Source organism: Arachis ipaensis, chromosome B5, assembly GCF_059453495.1.
Source record: "Arachis ipaensis isolate K30076 ecotype BB chromosome B5, ASM5945349v1, whole genome shotgun sequence".
NCBI lineage: Eukaryota > Viridiplantae > Streptophyta > Magnoliopsida > Fabales > Fabaceae > Arachis > Arachis ipaensis.
Window position 1 is genome coordinate 137,417,250 of NC_142440.1, and position 22,420 is coordinate 137,439,669.

General features: G+C 34.3%; 1 protein-coding gene and 1 long non-coding RNA gene across 2 annotated transcripts; both read left to right on the forward strand.

Annotated features, from left to right (window-relative positions):
• The first annotated feature begins 7,381 nt into the window (after positions 1 to 7,381).
• Positions 7,382 to 7,918, forward strand: LOC148565905 (uncharacterized). The gene is made up of 3 exons (XR_015883296.1): positions 7,382 to 7,537; positions 7,628 to 7,682; positions 7,771 to 7,918. It is a non-coding gene; the product is annotated as an uncharacterized LOC148565905 (long non-coding RNA).
• A 5,925-nt stretch (positions 7,919 to 13,843) lies between these two features.
• Positions 13,844 to 20,395, forward strand: LOC107644076 (uncharacterized). The gene is made up of 10 exons (XM_016347863.3): positions 13,844 to 14,554; positions 15,136 to 15,907; positions 16,371 to 16,995; positions 17,153 to 17,324; positions 17,511 to 17,862; positions 18,290 to 18,400; positions 18,602 to 18,953; positions 19,102 to 19,327; positions 19,423 to 19,644; positions 19,959 to 20,395. The coding sequence occupies exons 1-10, from the start codon at positions 13,989 to 13,991 to the stop codon at positions 20,101 to 20,103; spliced, it is 3,543 nt and encodes a 1,180-aa protein (XP_016203349.1). The 5' UTR covers positions 13,844 to 13,988; the 3' UTR covers positions 20,104 to 20,395.
• The last annotated feature ends 2,025 nt before the right edge of the window (positions 20,396 to 22,420 follow it).

A 22,420-nucleotide genomic window follows, 5' to 3' on the forward strand; every position in this document is an offset into this window, starting at 1 on the left:
TTTTTCATTTTTCCTATGATTCACTTGTTGTGTTGAGCTCTTCCTTTCTAAAAAAAAAAAAATGAAAATAACAATTTTAAACTCCATGTCCTCTTACCGTTAAATAATAATTTAATTAAATTTATCAAATTATTTAATAGTTCTTAATTATTAATTTCATATGAAGAGAATTTTCTAATTTTAATTAATGAAAAAAATGACAAACTGTTTTTATCTAAATTAGTTTTCAAGATATTCCTAGACGTATCAGTCTCCAACAAATTTTAATAGATTTGTGAATTTCAAATAATTATTTACATTCGTCTAATTGGTCATTCTGTCTACTCCATCCGTCAAATCCTAATGATACTCAGCAATCACATAGAGCAAGACATAATATCATAGAAAATGAATATAGTCAGACATATTAGTCGCACCAAATGATATTATTAGTTAGATTAACCCTTAAAAAATGATGTTTTTACGTTAGAAAATTATATGTTACAGATCTAAATCTGTACAGATTTAAAGATTTGTTTCCTTAAACCACACTTTCTAAAGTCACACTTTTTACTTAAAACCGTAGCTCTTCACAAAGAAAAACGTCACCTAATGAAAAAAAGTAAATTAGAAGATTTAAGAGAAGAAATAATTAAGTTATCGAAATTAATAGATCAAAAATTAATGATTTTAACTAATGTTAACTGTAATGACACCGAATTCTTAAAATCAATACAAAATGATTTTTCTCAAAATCTTTATTTTACTATAAGTTTTATTGAAGGACTTCAAAAACCTGAAAAAACTTATTTTTCACACGGAATTTCTAAGAAATGTTACCATGGAAATGATTCCCCACATCTTTATCATACTTTTAACCCACAATTAAATTCTATAGTAGATATGCTTGAGGAAATATTAGTATCTATAAAATTTCAAAGAAATAAGGAAAAAGAAAATCCCAAAGAAGAAAAATTTCAAAATATAATCAACATAATAGATTTAAAAGTAAAACCACCACTAAAATTATGAATATTGAAGAAAAATTAGAAGAAGTTACAATGCTTTTTAAACAATTAAAAATGGCTCAAGAAAATAATATTATGGAACAGGGATTTCAGATAGAAGAAGAATTAGTAAATTCTGAAAATATAGAAAATGAAGAACACATCCTAGATTATTCAAGTGACGAAGAACCAGCAATTCCAATACAAGTAAAAAATGAAGCTGGAACATCTAGGGATAATCAATCTCAATTTAAATGGGAAATAGGTTTTGATAATTATGCTTTTAAAAAAGGATTTATAAATAAAGATTCAAAATATACAAAAACACCATCAAAATACGTTCCTAAAATCCAGGAAATGGAAGGAGAAAGGATGCTCGATTTAGACTGTAAAAAGAATGAAAAAGAAATTTTCGAAAACTGGTTGAATTCCTTCTTATTAGAAGCCTTTACTAATCCAAAACTTAATGAATTATCTGGAAGAGATATTTGGAATTACATAGGGTTTCATACTAAAGGAGCTATAAGAGATTATATGACATCAATAGAAAACCAAATAATAGAAGAATTAGCAACAAAAACAACAGCTTATGATAAGATATTATATATAATGATGATTCTATATAAAGAATTTTTTGGAAAAAATATTATAGATCATAAACAAGAAGTCTATAATAAAGAATATCAAGAAGCAAAAAAATCATTTAGCTAACATTCAGATATATGATCTATGTAATGTGGAGTCTTATATATGTGAATATAGAATACATTATTACAAATTAAAAGAAGAAGATAAAAATCATTATCTTAGTATGTATATAACAAAACTTCCATATCCTACTAATGAATTTATTATGGGAAGATTTATAAGAGAAATAAATAGAGGAACAATTGAAAATAATTTTGGTGGAGCAACCTCTGCAATAAGAGAGGAAATAAAAGAACGTTGTATGCAAGAAGCAACTCAAAAAAGATTTGCAAATATAATTAGAATTTGCTGTCAGGATAATGAAGAGATATCTCAAAAATATGGTCTTAATAAAAATTTTCAAAGAAAAAGAAAATACTATCCAAACTGGAGAAAAAAGAGGTATTTTAGAAAAAGAAATAACAATAAAAACAAAAGACAAAAAAGTGATTATTGCCCGAATAAAAAAGAAAATTGTAAGTGTTGGTATTGCCAAGAAGAAGGACACTATGCAAATGAATGTCCGAAAAAGAAGGATAAAAAGGATCTTACTAAACAAATAGAAATTGCTAAGTCCTGTTTTATGGAACCATTAGAAGAATCTGATGATAACTTAGACTATATTTTTGAATATGTCTCGGAAACAGACTCAGAGACTGAGTAATAATGCTACATTTATTACTATAAAAATAACAGAAAAGTTTATAAATGCTTTCATAGATTCTGGAGCAACACAATGCTTTGCTAGTTCAAACATAAAACTTGATTGGAAAAAATTAAAGAAACCATTAAGAGTTAGAATAGCTGACAAATCAATACATAAAATTAATCAAAAAGCAGAGATGGTTGAAATTTTTATTCAAAATTATAGGTTCATTGTTCCATCTATATATATGTTAGACTCTGGCATGGATTTTATCATAGGAAATAATTTTTTAAAGTTATATCATCCATTCATTCAAGAATTAACATATATAGTTTTAAAAGCTCCACACGATTCTTCAATAAATCAAAAATCAAAACGTATAAAAATACCAACTACTACTATAGATAAGATCTTAAAATTTAAAATATTTTCTATATTAGAGACATGTTATTTAAATTTATACTTTCAGATAAATATCCCAAAAAATAATCTTGAAATAAAGATAGAAGAATTTTTGGATGAAATCTGTGCTGAAAATCCTTTAGATATTAAAAATACAAATAACGAATTAGTAAGTATTAAATTAAAAGATCCTACAAAAGAGATAAATGTTCCAAACAAAATTCCTTATTCCGCAAGAGATAGAGAAGAGTTTTCATTAGAATGTAAAGATCTTTTGGAAAAAGGAATTATAAGATTAAGTAAAAGTCCTCATGCGGCTCCAGCCTTTTATGTCGAAAACAATAATGAAATTAAAAGGGGAAAACGAAGAATGGTTATTAACTATAAGAAGATGAATGAAGCAACTATTGGTGATGCTCATAAACTTCCAAGAAAAGATTCTATTTTAGAAAAAATCAAAGGAGCAACTTGGTTTTCATCTCTTGATGCAAAATCAGGATATTGGCAACTTCGTTTAGACGAAGAAACAAAGAAATTAACTGCTTTTACTTGCCCAACAAAAGAATCAACAAGTGTATTGCTCTATGAATGGAATGTATTACCATTCGGATTAAAACAAGCCCCAGGTATTTATCAAAGATTTATGGAAGAAAATCTAAAAGAGTTAAATGAATTTGTTTTAGTGTACATTGATGATATACTAATTTTTACAAAACAGGATAAAGAAGATCATCTTCAAAAATTATTAATAGTTTTAGAAAGATGTAAAGATAAAGGATTAGTTCTTAGCAAAAAGAAAGCAAGAATAGCAAAACAAGAAATAGAGTTTCTTGGATTAATTCTATCCACTCAAGGAAAGCTAAAACTACAGCCAAATGTCCTAGAAAAGGTAAATTTATTTCCTAATAAAATAGAAGATAGAAAACAATTACAAAGATTTTTAGGGTGTATAAATTATATTTCTGATCAAGGATTTTTAAAGAATATAACAGAATACACTAAAAGCTTATTTCCAAAAATAAGTACTAAAAAAGAATGGAAATGGGATGAAAAAGATAGTATGCAAATTCAAAGGATTAAAGAATTATGTGAAAAACTTCCAGAACTTTATATTCCAGAAGAAAATGACTACTTAATAGTAGAAACAGATGCTTCAGACATAACCTGGTCAGGATGTCTAAAAGCTAAGAAGGCTATAAAAAGTTTGGAACAAGAAAAAGAATCACTAGATTCTAAATATTCCCCAAAGGAATTACTTTGCAGGTATATTTCAGGGACTTTTACTCCAACAGAACAGAGATATACTACTCATGAAAAGGAAACTCTAGCAGCAATTAAATCTCTTAAGAAATGGAAAATTGATTTACTACCCAGAGAATTTACATTAAGGACAGATTCAAGTTACCTAACAGGTTTCATACGATATAATTTAAAAGTTGATTATAATCATGGACGATTGGTAAGATGGCAATTATTTTTGTTATAATATCCAATAAAAATTGAATATATTAAAGGTGACAAAAATGTTATTACAGATACATTAACAAGAGAATGGAGTTCGTCTACAACGCATTAGATCAAGAAATTCAGAAATATGAACAAGAACTCGAAAAATGCAAGCATTGTCAGCAAATAAGGACACAGATCCAATCCCTCAAGAAGGCCATCGAAGCAATGAAATCAACACAACAACCAAAACCATCAGAGCTCAGCCAGCTAAGCGTGGTGGACAAATCAGGTGAAGAAAAAATTCCAGAAAATAAAACAATTGCTGAAATTATCAAAAAATCCACCCAAGATAAAAAATATTATGTAATTTATAATGGCCCCATGAAAGGAGTATATGATGCCTGGGAAAAAGCAGCACCATTCACACACCAGTCAAAGATAATTCATAAAGGAGGATTCCTAACACTGGAAGAGGCAAAGAAATCCTTCAAGGAATATGAAGCTCTTCATCCAGAGCAAACCCTAAAAAGAGCAGATAAAGCTCCAATTCAAACCCAGAGAACAGGGATAATAAGAAACATTCCTACAAGGGCTGAAATCAAGGAAAAGAAAAGGGTCTGTAGATCTAATCTCAGAGAAACCCTTAACATAGTCCTGAATTACTGAAGAAAAAAGGGCAATTTTGGGATATTATCCTGTTGCCAAAGAACAGCTAACAAAGCTGGTTATATTTCCAGATGCTTCCCCATCTGACACCTATCAGTTTTTCCAGTATGGATTAATTGATACAATCTTAATTTTTAATGATCTAAAAATTATTAGTGAGTTCCCTACAGGATTCGTTGATGCAGTGAAGAGATTTAAAAATATGATTGACAACGTAAATCCAAGGGATATATCCCTAAAATTTACGAACAGTCAACCTATTTTTAATGAAGAAGAAGAATGCTTGGTTCCAGCATACCAAGTAATATTCATGTCCGTCTTCCCAGGAAATTTTCAACCAATTGATCAAGTTCAAGATTTAACAATCTACAGTCATGAAGGAAGGCTAGCCAGCACACTAGCAAGGGTCTTCGAAAGAACTCAAAAGATAACAAGGGAATCTCACACAAGAATTAATTATAAAAGCAGAAATACTTTGCTTGTGTCTAGTAAAAGGAATGAAATTGAAGAAAGAGAGATGAGACTCTTAGTGGAATTTGAATCAGCATTCTACAACTTAACTGGACTCTTAGAAAAGCTTCCCGAAGGGATAAAGAGGAATCTCTGCTATTTGATAAAAGACAGAGAAGACCACAAGTGCCAGCTATGTGTCTCAGAGTTATCTGAAGAAAGCAATAATGAAACGGAATCAACCCACATGATAAAGGAAGAAGACAACGCATCTGAAGGTCACATAATGAAAGAGGAAGACAGCACATCTGAAGCATCTCTCAACATTATTGCATAGTGACGTAAGCGCTTAGGTCATAGAGCACCAACAATGTAGCTGGTGCAAGATAATAAACAATGACGTAAGCAATGACGTCATAAGAAGGGTAAGGATGAGAATTGTCCATCAGACCCAACCATTATAAATAGGTTGCTTAGGCAATTGTAGAAGGCATCAGACAATAGGAAGCAGGAGGCTAAGAGTACTCATATGCTAGGAGAGCAAGGAGGAAGCTGCCGAGGCGATTCTATAGTCTGAGGAAGAATCCCCTTAGGGAAAAATAGTTCTAAACTCCCCTCTGGAGTTAAGTAGCTACAATCTCCCCTCTGGAGATAAAAACCCCTTATGTAAAATATACTGAATAAAGGAAGTTTTTCTCCAGAAAGGTACATCTTCATTCTAGTCTTTCAATTATGAATTATTTAGAAAGTTTAGAATTAACAGAAGAATCTGATTATTATAGATTAACTGCTTTATTAGATAATGAAAAGCAGGCTGTTCTAAAAACAGAATTAAATCTCAAATCAAATGAAAATTTTAATAAACAAAATCTTTTAAAAGAAGTTTTTAACAGAAAAAATATAATATACTATGGAAAAATTCAACTTGAAGCTCCTATAAAAATAAAATCTGCCAATGGAGAACTTGAAATAGCTTTGATAAATAATGAAGAATTGAGTAAACAGATTGAGAAAATTAAGGATCAACAAAAAAGATCTAAAATTGGATGGATTCATATTAGTACTATACAAGTCTTAATTAAATCTACATATATGAAAGGAATTAATTCACCAATAAGTTTAGCAATCTGTGACAAAAGAATTACTGATGACCCAATAGATCAAATAATTGGAATTGTTCATGGAAATTTGGCAAACGTAAATGTTAAATTTAATGCCCATCTTGGTTATGCTATACCTTTATCAACTGAAAATCTTGGAAGATCTGTAAGTTTGGCTTATAAATTTCATAGAAAGAATCTAATGGAACAAGATGATGAACCATTTTCAATTACATATGCAATAAATTATGCTTTAACAAATAGCCATCATAGTATAATATTTAAAAACAGAGAAAGAATTTATGTCGATGAATTATTTCAGAAAATTGTAAAAACAGAAATACCAAAATATAAAGCTATTGAAAATTCAGTTCTATTACTAAAAGAACCATAAGGAAAATTGGTTTCATCAAATTTTCAAATAAGAGAATCTAAAATTAATAGTTCCTTAAGTTTATCTAAGTTAAAGATTAAAGAAGAAGATTCTGAAATAAAAGAATTAACAAAAAAGGTCGAAAAATTAAATGAAACCCTAAATACTAAATTATGACAATAAATAAAGAAGAAATATATGTAACTTATCAAGATAAGAAACAAGAGCTCTTTGAAAAAGAAAATCGTTTGAATTATTTGCAGTTCTCTGAAATAAATCAAAGAGCATTTAAAGCTCTAAAAATAATCTATGACAAGTTAAAAAGAGAAGTTGAAGAGTTAGAAAAATTAATAGTGTAAGACCCGGTTAATTAACGGCTAATTAACCCATATATGAGAATTTATTCTAGAAAGCCAAAAATGATATTTTTATGGCTTAATATGATAGAGGAAATTGAGACGAGAATTTCGGTACCAATTTTATGGAAATCGGACCAAGATTGGACCGAACGGGCCAAACCGGTCCAACCGGACCCAAAGTGGGCCCTTGGCCCAACTAAACTAAACCAAAACCCTAGTTTTCAGCACTCTCTCTCCTCACAACACACTCAAACACGCTGAAATTGAAGAGAGGGGAGGAAGAACACTCTCTCAAGTTCTTTCTCTCACTTGATCTTCAAACCACCATAACTTTTGATCTAGAGCTCCGATTGCCGCTCCGTTTGTGGCCACGCGTTCACCGCGGAGAGCTCTACAAAACCCATACAACTAATCTTGAGGTAAGCCACGTGTTTCTGTTCGAAATTCCAGCCCTTATTTTCGAGTTTCATGGGTAAAATGTTGAGACTTTGGGTTCTTTGATGTTATAGGACCCAACTCTCTTGAAGGAGAAGGTTAATCTTGTCTCCTTGGACCTTGGATGTGGTAAGATTCTCAACCCTAGTGTGATTTTGTTGTTCTATGATGTTTGGGTTTTGAGATGTTGTGTATGGGTATGATGGTTGTGGCTTAGGTTGTGTATGTGTGGGTATTGGAGCTTGATTGGTGACTTTGAAAAGCTTAGAAAGGGTTTGGTGGTGAAAAATCTGTTCTTGGAGGTGTTGAGGCCTTGAGAGCTTGTGGATAAGTGGTTTGGAAGTGCTCCGGGGGAGTTTGGGAAAATCGGCTAAGGTATGGTTTCGGTTTCCCGTATCTAATATGTAATGTGGTAGGAAATACTTAGGCTAGAGGCCCTAAGATAGGCATTAAATTGTTGATGTTGTTGAATGATTGAGATATATGATGTGGTCATATATGTGATGATGATTATTAATGCCTTAGTGGTATGATGTATGAGAAATATGCATGTTGTGATATATACTTGATGATTGGTTATGGTTGAATTGTGGGTTGAACCATGTTGATGGTGAGTATGATGTTGATTGTGTACAATAATAATTTATTGGAATTGGTGTTGTTGAGAATTGGCATGAGGAATAGCATATGATATGTCAATGTGTTTGAGTTTGAGCCACTTGGGTGAAGTGGGGTAAAATGATGAGATAGTGATTTTGGTAATTTGTGGTAATGTGTCAATGTGTGAGTTGAGGAGGCTTGATGTTGAATTTGATATATTTTGATTGATTTCAAAGAAAAGGGATGAACTTGGCATGTTTTGATTGGTTTTGAAAAGAGTTGGAAATGGCTTGTTTTGAAATTGGCACTTTGTGGTTTTGTATGAAAATATGGTTTTTGGGCACACTTTGGCGGGACATAACTTGGACTACGGATCTCCGTTTTGTACCAAATCTGTTTAGAAATGAAATTGGATCCGGGATGTTCATGCCGTTCAAAGAACGGGTGAAAAACGATTTAAAATGAGGAAGTTATGTCCGTTGGAAGATTGGGGTTTAAATCTGTGAATTCTGTAGCTTTTAACTTAAAAAATTTTTAGCAGAATGACCCCTTGCGCGTGGGCGCACCTGGCGCGTACGCGCCGATCTTCCAGAAAGCGCCATCCACGCGTGCGCGTGATGTGCGCGGGCGCGCCGATTGTGCTGCACCCAATGCCCAGCCATTTTCCAGAGAGTTATGCCAGAACTGTGCCAGTGTTGTGCCTGGGGCACGAGAACACCCGCGCGTACGCGTGGTTGGCGCGTGCGCGTCGATGAGTTTTTGAGGCCATCCACGCGTGCGCGTGGAGTGCGCGTATGCGTGGCCCTGTTTTCATCCCAAAGTTGATTTTTGAGTTTTAAAAGCCAAATCTCATACTTCTAAGCCTCCGATCTCACCATTTATGTCTTAAATCATTATGACATGCCTAGCTATTAAAAAGGGGCTAGTGAATGAGGTAACTTGCGAGTGAAGCAAGGGAAAAATGAATGATCAATGAGGATCAAGATGATTATGTGAGATGCGGAGGATGGTGGTGGAAGTGCTTGTTAAGCCATGGGCCGAAAGGCTATAATTGCTAATGAAACGGCTGGTTATGGATTTAACCGTGAGCCGAAAAGGCTGTGTATAATATGAATATTGGCTGGTTCTGGACTGAACCGTGAGCCGGATGGCTGATATGGATGTTGATCCATGGATGAGAATTCATGCATGCTTATGCTGAATTATTGATGATTGAGATTTGCACTTCCACTATCAGAGGCACGAGATCCCTGGGAGGAAGCAGTGGCTAGCCACCACGTGCTCCAGGTGGAGGCTCGAGACTCTGTTGACCCTATGTCGTAAGTGTGGCCGGGCACTGTGAAAGACCCGGATGAGCTCGCCCCCGAAATATTCACCAGTGAGGGTGATGGATATGGATCATGTTTATGATCAAGTTTATAACGAGTATAACTCGAGTTGGGGATGCGCGACAGAGGGACAGTCCAATGGTTAGCTACCAGGACTTGTCGGGTTGGCTCTATAACCGACAGATGATATCATCAGCCACTAGGGACAGGCATTCATCATATGCATACTATGTGAATTGTTTGAGATTGCCTATTTGACTGCATATTACTTGCTAATTGTCTAAATGTCTTAACTGCTCCTATTTGTATATTCTTTGTCTGATATAACTGTGTTTGCTATAATATACTCCTGCTAGTGGTTGGGAGGTTTGAAGGAATTGGAAAGGGAAGTATTAGTTAGACTAAAGAATCTTTAGTCAGATACCCTTATATGGTTTAGCTTGTTTATAAGCTTTGATATTATCTGGAGGAAGTTCTAGGATTGCCTTTGGCTTTCCTCTATTATTATGTATTATATATGTGGAAGCTGTTACCGTGCTGGGGACCTCTGGTTCTCACCCATGCGGATTTTGTGGTTTTCAGATGCAGGACGCGAGGCTTCTCGTTGAGGCATGTTGGAGACTTCTGGATTAGCGAAGATCCTTTGTTCTTGGGACTCTGTTTTGGTTTATATATCTTGTTTAGATACTTTTATCTCCATTAAATAATACAAACTGTGATGACTCCTTCTAGAGGGGATTTTGGAGAATAGGTTGTATGTATTTGTGTCCCTTTGGGTTTCCTTTGGGGTTTCCTTATTTTATTATATGTATATATTATTATGCTCGGACCGGTTATCTTCGCAGCCGGATTTTGAGTCTTGATATTCCCGTTTTTGACACTCCTTATATATATGATCTTGCGTTAGCTTACCCTTTGCTCGTTACGTTATCATTCGGGGTGTTGCGTTTTCGAGTTACGGTTTTTGTTTACCCCTTTTTCTTCAAAGGCTCCTAGCTATAATCAATTATTCATACTACTATACGTACTAAATTTTTGTTTTAGAGGTCGTAATACCTTACCATCTCTGAATTATGACTTAAGCATAAGACTCTGTATGGTAGGGTGTTACAAATAGAATCTCTAGAAAAAAGTGATGAAGCAATGATAGAATTTGCAGAAATTCTAAAATAAATAATGAAGCATAAAAAGATTGAAAAACCAGAAAATAAAATAAAAAGAAAAAGGGCGGAAAAATTAAAAAGTAAAATAAAAGAGTATAAAAGGGAATTAAATAACCTTCAGATCGAAATTGATGACCTTATAATAAAAAGGATAGAAATAAGAATAAATATAAACAAGTTGGAATTAAATTTAAAAAAATTTATAAATGCCTGGAAAACCATATTATGACTTAAAAGAACTAAAGCTATTGAAAGAAAAAAAATGGAGAATGAAGTCGAAAAATTAAGAAGGTATTTAGAAACAACAGAAAGTGTAGAAATAAAAGAAGTTTTTGAGGATTTGAGAAATTATATTAAAGAAAAAGACAAACAGATAAAAGATTTTATATACAATAATCCATGCAAAAAAGAATATTATAAACTAAAACAAGATTGAAAACTATAAAAATGAAATTACAATATACATCAAGAACTAGTAAAAAATTGGTATCATATAGTAGAAATGGTAAAAATTGGTATCAGAGCCAAGTTAACGATTAAGGGTAACACTTTCTCTTTAAGCAACACTTTTAGTGATACGCTTTTAAACCAAATAAAAACAAAAATCTGTAAATCTGTACCAAAATACATCTGTACACTAGATGGACCCTTTTACGTTTTGTAGGTATGGATCAATTTATTCTCGAAATCACATGTCCGTCTAACTCAATTGGTTAATAGGCCATGTGAGATATTGTCATTAGGATTTGACAAGTCAAGTTGATGGGAGAACCAAATTGACAAACAATAATAATTATTAAGAGACTCAAAACTATTAAAATTTATCGTACTAGTCTAATTTAAAATTTTTTAAAATTAATTTGAATAAATATTTATATTCATAAGAGTAATTATCCAAATTAGTTTCAAAAATTTTTTGAAGAAGGCATTTTAGTCCTTAAAAAAAATTAATATACAAATCAATTTCCAAGATTTTACTTCGACAGACAAATCAGTCCCTAATTTATTTTTCGGCAGAGTAATTACCAAATCAGTCTTCAAATATTTTAAAAACGAATATTTTAGTCCCAAAAAAAGTTAATACACAGATCAATCTCCAATGTTTTTTTCCGTTAGACATAACAGTCCTTTATCCAAAAAAATATAAAATAAAATAATAATAATAATAATAATAATTAATTGAATAATAATATTGTACCATATTTTTTATATTTTTTGAACAAAAATAATAAGAGGTAATGACCAAATCAGTACCCGAAAGATTCAAACGCTGACATTTTGGTACCTCACTATTGTTATTGACAAAATGGTCCTTAAAAGGTTTTAAAATTTGACAAGCGTACCCACGAGTTCACCGGAGCACATTTCCGGCAAGCACAGTGCTGATGTGGCCACCGTGTTTTGGTGACTTGGCAAACCACCCCCAAAGTTCCCTCCCCAACGCACACTCCCTCCCCTTCCCTCTCCCTCCCTGTCGCAGCCCCCATCCCCAACGCACACTTCTCCCTAATCGCAGTCCTCGCCGCATCACAAGCCCCTCCCTAACGTACACTTTTCCTTCCTCCCTCAACACCACCATTCACAGCAACAACCACTTTAACATCAACAGCAACAACAACCTTCATCACTCTCTCTCTCTCTCTCCACCACTCCCCCTTCCCCAACACACACTTCCCTCTCCCTCCCTCAACACCACCATTCACAGCAACAACAACCTCAACATCAACAGAGTTGCCCCAAATCATGAATTGTCCCAAATTTTTAGGTTAAATTATCATTCAAAAAGATTAATCACAATAAAACTCAGAAACAAATTCATATACAATAATCAAAATAAAATAAAATAAAATAAAATAAAAATTAATACAGACACCACCAAAGCAAGAATAGAAGAAGAACACCAGACACAGAGGGGACAGGACACGATAGAGCCAAGATGGAACCCAGACAGAGGAGGCATGCAACGACTGGGGGCTAGCAGCAAGCAGATACAAACAGTGAAGGTGACAACGGTGAAGGCGTGCAGACAATGCAATGCTACGAAGGAGACACTGGCGGACGCAGAAGACCCGACAACGAGATGGCAACAGTGCGGTGTCGATGACACTGGCTCTGTAAGACTGAGAAGGTTGAGCTCTACTGCTATTTTGAGGGAGAGTGAGTTGAGAGTGTGAGACACTGTGTTGGGAAGGGGATTAGAATTCAAAGAGGTAAGGGAAGGGGATTAGGGTTTAGAAAGGGGGATTTTGGACGGGGGGGGAGGGGAAGTGCGTTGGAGATGGGGAATTAGGGTTAGAGAGGAGGAGGGAAGAATTAGGGCTGGGGAGGGGGGAGAATGCATTCAGGAAGGGGAAGGGGGGAGTGCGTTGGGAAGGGGGGAAGGAAAAGGAGAAGAATTAGGGTTAGAGAGGGGGAGGGAAGGATTAGGGTTGGGGAAGGGGGAGAATGCATTCAGGAAGGGAAAGGGGGGAGTGCGTTGGGGAGGGGGAAGGAGAAGGAGAAGAATTAGGGTTTGGGGAGGGGGAGTATTTGCCATGTCATCAAAACGCAGTGGCCATGTCAGCACTGTGCTTGCCGGAAATGTGCTCCGGTGAACTCGTGGATACGCTTGTCAAATTTTAAAATCTTTTAAGGACCATTTTGTCAATAACAATAGTGAGGTACCAAAATGTCAGCGTTTGAATCTTTCGGGTACTGATTTGGTCATTACCTCAAATAATAATAAATTTATTTACTAGAAATTATTCTACAAAAAATTTAAAATTAAAATCATTTGATATTTTTGTATTTAATATAATCAAAAGATATCTTATTTTAAAAATCATGTTTATATTAAAAAAAATTTTTTAATTTAAATTTCAAAACATTATTATTTACCTTACTTGTTTCTAACAAAAAAAAGTATATTAATATTATTATTAACAATTTAATTAACAATTTCGTTAAATAACTAACCATTTTAATCAATAATAAACCAACAAATATTTTTAAACTATATTTCATACTAATTAATTATCATTTATTAATGATATTTAGATTTTATTTTTTAAAAATATAAAATTAATAATTTTTAATTATAATTATTTAAAGTTGGTTGATTAAAAATTATTTACCTATACTTTTTCTTTAATTAATTCTTTCAAATCAAAATATTCATATCAACAAATAAAAGATAAACCGAGAGTCAATGACAGTTTAATTAAAATTGTGAAATGATCTCGCTAGTAGGAGCTAACGACTTCACAGAAATCGATCTCCACCTAAATAAAATGATTATACCCTTCGCAACCGGTGCGTTCATTAGGCATTAGCCGTAGCCACTGTTTCCCCTTTCCAACTTTCCGATGGACAACAAACCGCCAGAGCAACTGACGCCGACATCGACGGAGGAGGAAGTCACCGCAGCAGCCACCGACGAAACAACTTCTATTTTCCCTCTGTTCCCTCTCACAGCAAGCTCCTCCTCTACGCTGGCCACTAGTACGGTCCCTCAATGGCTCTCCAACTCCAGCTTCACCGCCGACGTGTCTCTCATAAACGACGCCGTTGCCTCCCAACTCCGCAGCGAAACCGCCCTATCGCCACCACAGCGCCACCGCTCCGACGACGATGAGGAACACGAAGAAGATGGCGGAAATCGAGCTCAGGAGAAGGCTGTTCCTCGTTCTTCCTACGAGATTCTAGAATCTTCCGAGTCTGAGGGAAGAGATAAGAAGGAGAAGAGGAGTAAGAAGAAGAGGAAGAAGCGGAAGCGCGATAGGTCACGTGAGAGAGGCGGACTCGACAGTTATAATTCGAGGAAGTCGGGCGTTCGAGCTTGGGCCGATTCAGAGTCGTCCACCGCCGCCAAAGACTATTATTTCGATTCTCACGGTGATCGTGATAATCTTGCATTTGGTTGCATCTATAGGTACTTTTTTTTTTTTTTATAATTTCATACTTTAAATTGAATAGTTAGAGTAAGCTTGCATTGGTGGTTTGTTTCAAGTGACTTTTGTTGAGGTTTTGAGTGCTTAGTGTTTTTTGGTTGAATGACGGAGATTGTGTGGTGCAAATTTGGTCATGTTAGGCATATTGGTGATTCACTTACTGGGATTCGAGAATCAAATGTAGTACTCTATATGCGTTTTCATGGTCAAAACTCATAGAACTAGCCAACTAGGAAGTATGAACCATAGAGTTGCAACTATTGTTTGTTTGTTTGTGTATGCCCATAAATCAGGTTGGGGCTAATATACCCCATAAAGGGAAAATAAAATCACTTGTTGAAGTAGAGAAAGAAATGGGGAGGTGATCTGAGTTTCACTTTTCTTCTGTCAGATTTAATAAATTTAACAGTAACAACTACATTGATGTGTAGCCCTGTAGGGAATTTTAGTTTAGTGCGTGTTGAACCTTTGACTTTTATTCACCTGAAGAGTTCTTTCTTTCTACCTGAGCTATTCGAAGTATGAGTAATGAATGCTGAAGGATTTTATAACTACCATGCAGAATGGATATTGCACGGTACAAACCTTACAATCCTTCGAAACTATCTGGGCTAAATGTTAGAAGATTATATTGGCGGAACCATAGTGTTTCTCTCTTGGAAAAAGAGAGCGATGTGGATACATTGGATGGTACAATGAAGTCTGCTGGTCGTTACTGGTCTGGGAAGTATATAGCTCTGGAACGGCACAAAAGTTTTAAGCGTCTACGTCTTGTTGCACCAAAATTGTCTTCCGTTTTGGCGGATGACGAGTTTATACCTTTGTCTGATATTGGGACATCTCATCGAGCTGTGGATAGTGATTCTGTCTCTAAAACTGCATCAGTGGTTGAAGAATCTTGGGAAGATGAAATGTTAAACAAAACTCGGGAGTTTAACAAACTCACAAGGGAGCACCCCCATGATGAGAAAGTTTGGTTAGCTTTTGCTGAGTTCCAAGATAAGGTTGCAGGGATGCAACGACAAAAAGGTGCTCGCTTGCAGACTCTTGAAAAGAAGATTAGCATTCTGGAAAAGTCAGTTGAGCTTAACCCAGACAATGAAGTGCTATTGCTTTACCTTTTGAAAACATATCAAACAAGAGACAGCTCTGATGTGCTAATTGGGAGATGGCAGAAGATACTTGTGCAACACTCTGGAAGCTATAAGTTATGGAGAGAATTCTTGCATGTTGTTCAGAGAGATTTCTCCAGATTTAAGGTTTCAGAGGTTAGGAAGATGTATGCACATGCAATTGAAGCTCTATCTGCTTCATGCAGCAAGCACTCTAGGCAGGTTCTTAATATTTTATTCTTTACCCTCTCTTCTATTTTGTGCTTGAAACTGCACATTGCCTATCTGTTGAGTTATTTATCTTAATTGCATAGGTAGTGCCATATTCCATAGAAAACAATGATCAGATCCCTTATTTGGATTTATGATAATGAAACAGGGTAGGAAAATAAATTGAGAGATACTGTTCACTGAGCAACCCCTTTTTCTTTATTTTTTATTAACTCTGGGAGTGGTTGTAATGTGAGCCATAATTGGTTATAGTGAAATCTCATGTAGTGCCATTTTCTTTTATCTATGGACTACAAGAGTTAAAAAGTTGGTCCCGTCAGCATATATGTCTTTAAAGAAAGATATTTTGTTAATGAGCTTTGTATGTCTGAGGTCTTGTAGTTGATTTTACACACTTTACCTGACTGTTTTCACCAAGTAATTTCATGTCATGTGAATACTTTGTTTTAAGCAGGTTCACCGAGGTGCTGATCCCTCTTTGCCAGATCCTGTAATTGTTGAGCTAGAACTTGGTCTTGTGGATATATTTCTCAGTCTTTGCAGATTTGAATGGCAGGCTGGTTACAGGGAGTTGGCCACTGCTTTATTTCAGGCTGAAATTGAGTTTAGTTTGTTTTGTCCACCTTTGCTTTTCACAGAGCAGAGTAAGCAAAGATTGTTTGAATATTTTTGGAATAGTGGTGGTGCTAGAGTTGGAGAAGAAGGAGCTCTTGGTTGGTCCACCTGGTTGGAGAAAGAGGAGGAAACTAGGCAGCGGATTGTCAAAGAGGAGCTTTCACGTGAAAATGAGGGTGGTGGCTGGACTGGTTGGTCAGAACCGTTGTCTAAAGATAAGGAGGTTGCTGCCAAAGTTGAAGATGAAGTCAACGATGATTTGGTTATGGAGGATAATGAGGATGAAGATGAAGATGAAGATGTTGAGCCAGAAGTTGATAATGAAACTTTAATGAAAATGCTAGGAATTGATGTCAATGCTGGGGATGGTGGTGAAGTGAATGATGCTTCAACTTGGATCAAATGGTCAGAAGTAGAATCTTCCAGAGATTGTGATCAGTGGATGCCTCTGCATACGAAATCTGGTAGAGTTCTCCTTCTTTATTCACTTGTCCCTCCTATACAGTATTGCTACATAGTGTGTGCACACACGACATGTTTTCTATGCTTGGATTTTTCTTGATTCTCTCCATGCAATGTGTACATTGTGCTGATTTTAGCATGTTGATTAACCATGAACAGATATGACCTCTACTGCTATTGGAACACCCAAAGCAGAAGCCGATGAACAACTGTTGAGAACTGTCTTATATGAAGATGTGAACGAGTACCTATTCTCCTTGAGCACAGCAGAGGCTCGATTATCTTTGGTATCCCAGTTCATTGACTTCTATGGTGGGAAGATATCTCAATTGTAATCTTCTTGGTCTTATATATCCTTTCCTACTCCCTAGGTTGCATCACAGTTGGTTGTGGGATCAGTTTTCAAAACCTAGGATTTGCATAGTATGATGGGTCCTTCCTTGCTTTGATGTGGCTTGGTCTTATTTGTATTTTAACCAGTTGAATGCAACTCATTTTGCCTGTCTTGCTTTTGTAGGGTTTCGTCAAACAGTCCAACTTGGACAGAGAATGTCCTTAGCTTTGAGGATCTGCCAGAATCTATGTTAGAGAAGTTGAAAAGCACCCATGAAGTGTTGACAAAAGAAGAAAGCAGTCCTACTGATTTCAGTTTTGGTTTTCTATCAGGCAGTATCTCAAGGAATGCTGATATGATGAAATTTCTACGCAATACTGTCTTACTTTTCTTGACTGTTTTTCCACGTAATCACATATTGGAAGAAGCTGTCCTTATTTCTGAAGAGCTATTTGTAACAAAAATTAATCCTTCTAGTTGCATGGTTACACCATGTCGAGCTTTAGCAAAGTCCCTCTTAAAAAGTGATAGGCAGGTACTCATTTTTCCTCTCCTCTCAATTTCTCTTTTTTGTAACATGAATAAGTGTCTTCCTAAACAGAAGAGTTAGTATCTACTAGAATTATATTACAACTATCATTGTTGATATGATGATATACTTGTTATGATGAATCAACATTATGTTTTTGTTTGTTACACTGAAGAGCATACCACAAGAAGAAGAAAAGCGAAAATAAAAATAGAGTGATGTTAGGGCTTGTTTAGTTTTCATTTTCAGTGTTTTTCTTTTCAAGGTTTTGTGAAGTAAAAAGTGAAAATCATAAAAATAATAAAATCCTTTTTTATTTCATTTTCTTTTCTTCACAATATCTTAGAGGCCCTTGCTTTTCAAATTTTATGTAGGACAGTATTTCTTACTCTGCCTGTTTCTTACTATCTGTACTTATTTTTGGTTAATGTAGGATGTTCTATTATGTGGTATATATGCTCAAAGAGAGGCAAGTTATGGTAACATTGATCATGCAAGAAAAGTGTTTGACATGGCGTTATTATCTGTGGAAGGGCTTCCTGTGGTATGTATTTGTATTTATCCTACTTTGCTTTTTGTTGTTATTTTTGTATGTTTTTGGATTTAATGATGATATCTTATCCTCTGATCATGACCCTGTTTGTCTTATAATATAACAAATTAAATGCAGCTTCTGTGTATTACACAGGTATTATGCCTAAGACTTTATTCTTTTGTAATTGCTTTTGTTTACTTTATGGAGTAGGAACGACAGTCCAATGCTCCTCTTTTATATTTCTGGTATGCTGAGATGGAGCTTGCAAATAAATCTGATAATGATCGTGAATCTTCACATAGAGCAATACATATATTGTCATGCTTGGGTAGTGATACAAAATATAGCCCATTTAAAAGTCAAGCAACAAGTTTGCATCAACTTAGAGCACGTCAAGGGTTTAAGGAAAAACTGAGAACTGTACGATCATCTTGGGTTCGTGGTATAATAAATGATCAGTCTGTCGCTCTAATATGTTCCGCTGCACTGTTTGAGGAGCTCACCTCTGGGTGGGATGCAGGCATTGATGTTATGGATCAAGCTTTTGCAGTTGTGCTTCCAGGTTATGCATCTTTAGTAGCTAGTTTCTTGTCAGGAAAACATATCATACAGAAGCAGTTTGTCTTGTTACCGGAACTGACATTGTATATTCCTTAATACATGTTGACTTTGTTGCTTATGTTGTTTGTCTGTTTTGTTGCTACCTGCAGAAACGAGAAGCCATAGCTATCAACTTGAATTTTTGTTTAACTATTACATAAGGATGCTTCAGAGACATCAGAGCCAATCAAGTCTGGCTAAAGTTTGGGAGTCCATCTCCAAGGGACTCCAGATGTATCCCTTCAGCCCAGAACTTCTTAAAGGTGTAGTGGAGGTTGGCCATCTGTACACAACATCTAATAAAGTGCGGCGGGTGCTTGATGGCTATTGTTACAAGTAACATCCTTATTCAGTTTTCTGTGTATTATACTTTCAAACTTTGCTATGAGTTTTTAAAGCACTCATTTTTTTTTTTAAATGTAAATCTTCAGGAAACCATCTGTTGTTCTCTGGCTTTTTGCATTGTCGTATGAGATGTCTAGAGGTGGTTCACGGCATAGAATCCGTGGGTTGTTTGAAAGGGCGTTGGGTTCTGATAAACTTAGTACTTCTGTGGTACTATGGCGATGCTACATTGCATATGAAATGGACATTGTAAAGGATCCTTCTGCAGCTCGACGTGTTTTCTTCCGTGCTATCCATGCGTGCCCCTGGTGAGAACTTGTGTTTTAGATGTGCGAATGATATAAACTGTTGCCTTAGATGATGTAGAAATAATTAGTTTTTAGAGTTGAGTGTTAATGAACTTAGGGCTTTACCCCCAAAAATGTTGTGTGTATAAGCATATCACTAGACTCTCATCCTTAACCCAAATGTTTTTAATTTAGAATTCAGACCTAGAAATATGAACTTTTCAAATATCTTGAAGCTTACCTTTTACTGAAATGTGTTGTGGGCAAGCATGCCTGGTACCTGTTTTGTATCTACTCCTGTGATATTTATATATTTATTTCAATATGCATACCAGGTCAAAGAGACTATGGTTGGATGGCTTTCTCAGACTGAACTCTGTCCTTACTGCGAAAGAGCTATCTGATCTGCAGGAAGTTATGCGTGACAAGGAGTTGAATCTGAGAACTGACATATATGAGATCCTTCTACAGGAATCATGACATTTTTTTCTATGTTTGTGCCTGGATCTTATGAGAGTTGCGTTAAGATTTGTGGGGGTTTGCAAAATGTGCAGAACCCAGATATTGTGAATTGTTGCTTTAATGAGCAGCAATTGATGCTTCAAGGTCATAACTTGTAAATTCTGATGCAAATTGTAAAAATTGCTCTATGGCGATGCAAGATTTTTAGAGGTCATCCTCGGGTAAGGTATCTAAATATCGTGCCTGTATATAGTGGCCTTTTGTACCATAACGAAAATAAAAATATTTATCCTCTGTTGATTTATTTTGCTTATTATTTTTTTTTAATCTCACTTTTAGTGAGATCTTTTTTTGTTAACATAATTTTTTTTGTTATCAAAACTTTGTCATTTATCTATTTTGGGGTTATAATTTGTAACATTTGCTTCAGAAAATGGAGTGGCGCTAACGGGGCTCTCTTCATAATTCTTAAAAGTAATTCATTGTTACGTTCAATAAGAAGGCAAGAAATTAGTAAGAAATTAGTTCAGAATATTTTTTAAATTCTTTTAGGAGCATATTTGAGATATAGAAGGTCAATATTTTTTTTCTAATATGTCATTATCAATTATCTTTTTTCTACATAATTTTATTTTTCTACATAATTTTATTCGTGAGATAATTCGGAACATTGCTGAATTATTTTCATTTATGGATTTAAAATCTTGTAGACGTAAGTATGTCCATTCATATGGGGCTTGAGGAAGTATCAGTCTTTTGATGATTATACATTTCTTCAATATTCTTCCACCGATCTACAGGATCTTTTATTGTGAGATATTCATTTTTCAATCTTTCATCAAGATGACGACTAAGGAAGATCATGGCTTTGACTTTAACCTTTTGCGATGCTTTATTTTTAGCCTTAATGGTATTTCCAAGATCCATTAAATCAAGATGAATTTCGGTATCTAATATCTATGATAAATAGTTGTTTCTAGATATATTAAGAGCATTAAATTCAAGATGAGAGAGTTGACATAATGAAAATTTATTACCTGAGTCTTCTTAAATTTTTATCAGAGTTTCGTACTAATAATGTGTTGTGAAATAAATAAATAAAGGGGAAATAAATATAAAATAAAAAAGTATAGTAGATGATTCTAGTATTAATATTCACCAATATTATTATATCAATATAATATAAATGATTCATATATATTCACTAAGTATATGTTGCAGTGTATAAATAGAGAGAGAGAGGAGTGTTTGTTGTGTGTCTTTCTTTTGCCTCAGACCGTGTTCTTTTATATGCGTACAAATTTTACTTTTTCAAACTTCATTAAATTTGTTTCATCTTGAGAACTTGTATCTTTCATCATAGAAAAATTGAGCCGTCATCCATCCTTATCACAACAGAATTGACATTTAAACTCTTTTTAGCTAATTAATCCGGCCTTCTATTCCCTTCTCTAGAAATATGGGGGATCTTGATAATTCATTCTCTCCTCATGTCTTTGAATTTTCTCACCAAATTTTCTGGAGATAGGGAGTACTATTTTATCCTGGCCAACATATGAATAGCAAAAGTAGAATTCGCTTCCGAAATAATTCTTCTCAACTCCAGTTTTCAAGTTGTGTTGAGGCCATGGTATCACTATACCAAATTATTTTAAATGGTTTAGAAATTGAACTAAACTGCTTTTTTACATAGAAATTGGTTTTAAACCAATTTTATAATATCACTTTAAACTAGTTTATATGCTAAAATTAATTTTTAACATATAAAAAATTAATTTTAATTTCTCTCTTTCTTCCATCTCTTTTTTTTCTAAAATTTTTTATTTAAATTAATTAAATATATTATTTATTGAAATTTATAACGCACAGAATATTTACTGATATATGTAACTTTATACATTTTTGATATTGTGACGCAAGGCACATTAAACACATATCTCGAGTACTCAGTCCCCTGGATACGTGTATTAATATTATGTACTTGTATTATTCGACTCGTATGATTAATTAAATATTCGACTTATTCCCCCTAGAATAACGATTTAATTTTTTTAAATTAAAAAATAATATGTGCAAAACCTCTTGATACGTCGATATAATAGTATATTAGGTATAAAAAAATTTAAACCCAAAATAAAAAAAGTATTATAATTTGTTATGATTTAAATAATATTTATTTAATTTTTATTTATCAATTTAATTAAATTTTATCAAAGATATTAATTTAAATTTATTTGAGAAAAAGACAAATAGGTCCTGATCTTTTGCCTGTGGACATTTTTGTTGCTGACCATTAAAAAATATTTTTAAGTCCCTGACCTTCACAAAATTTGGA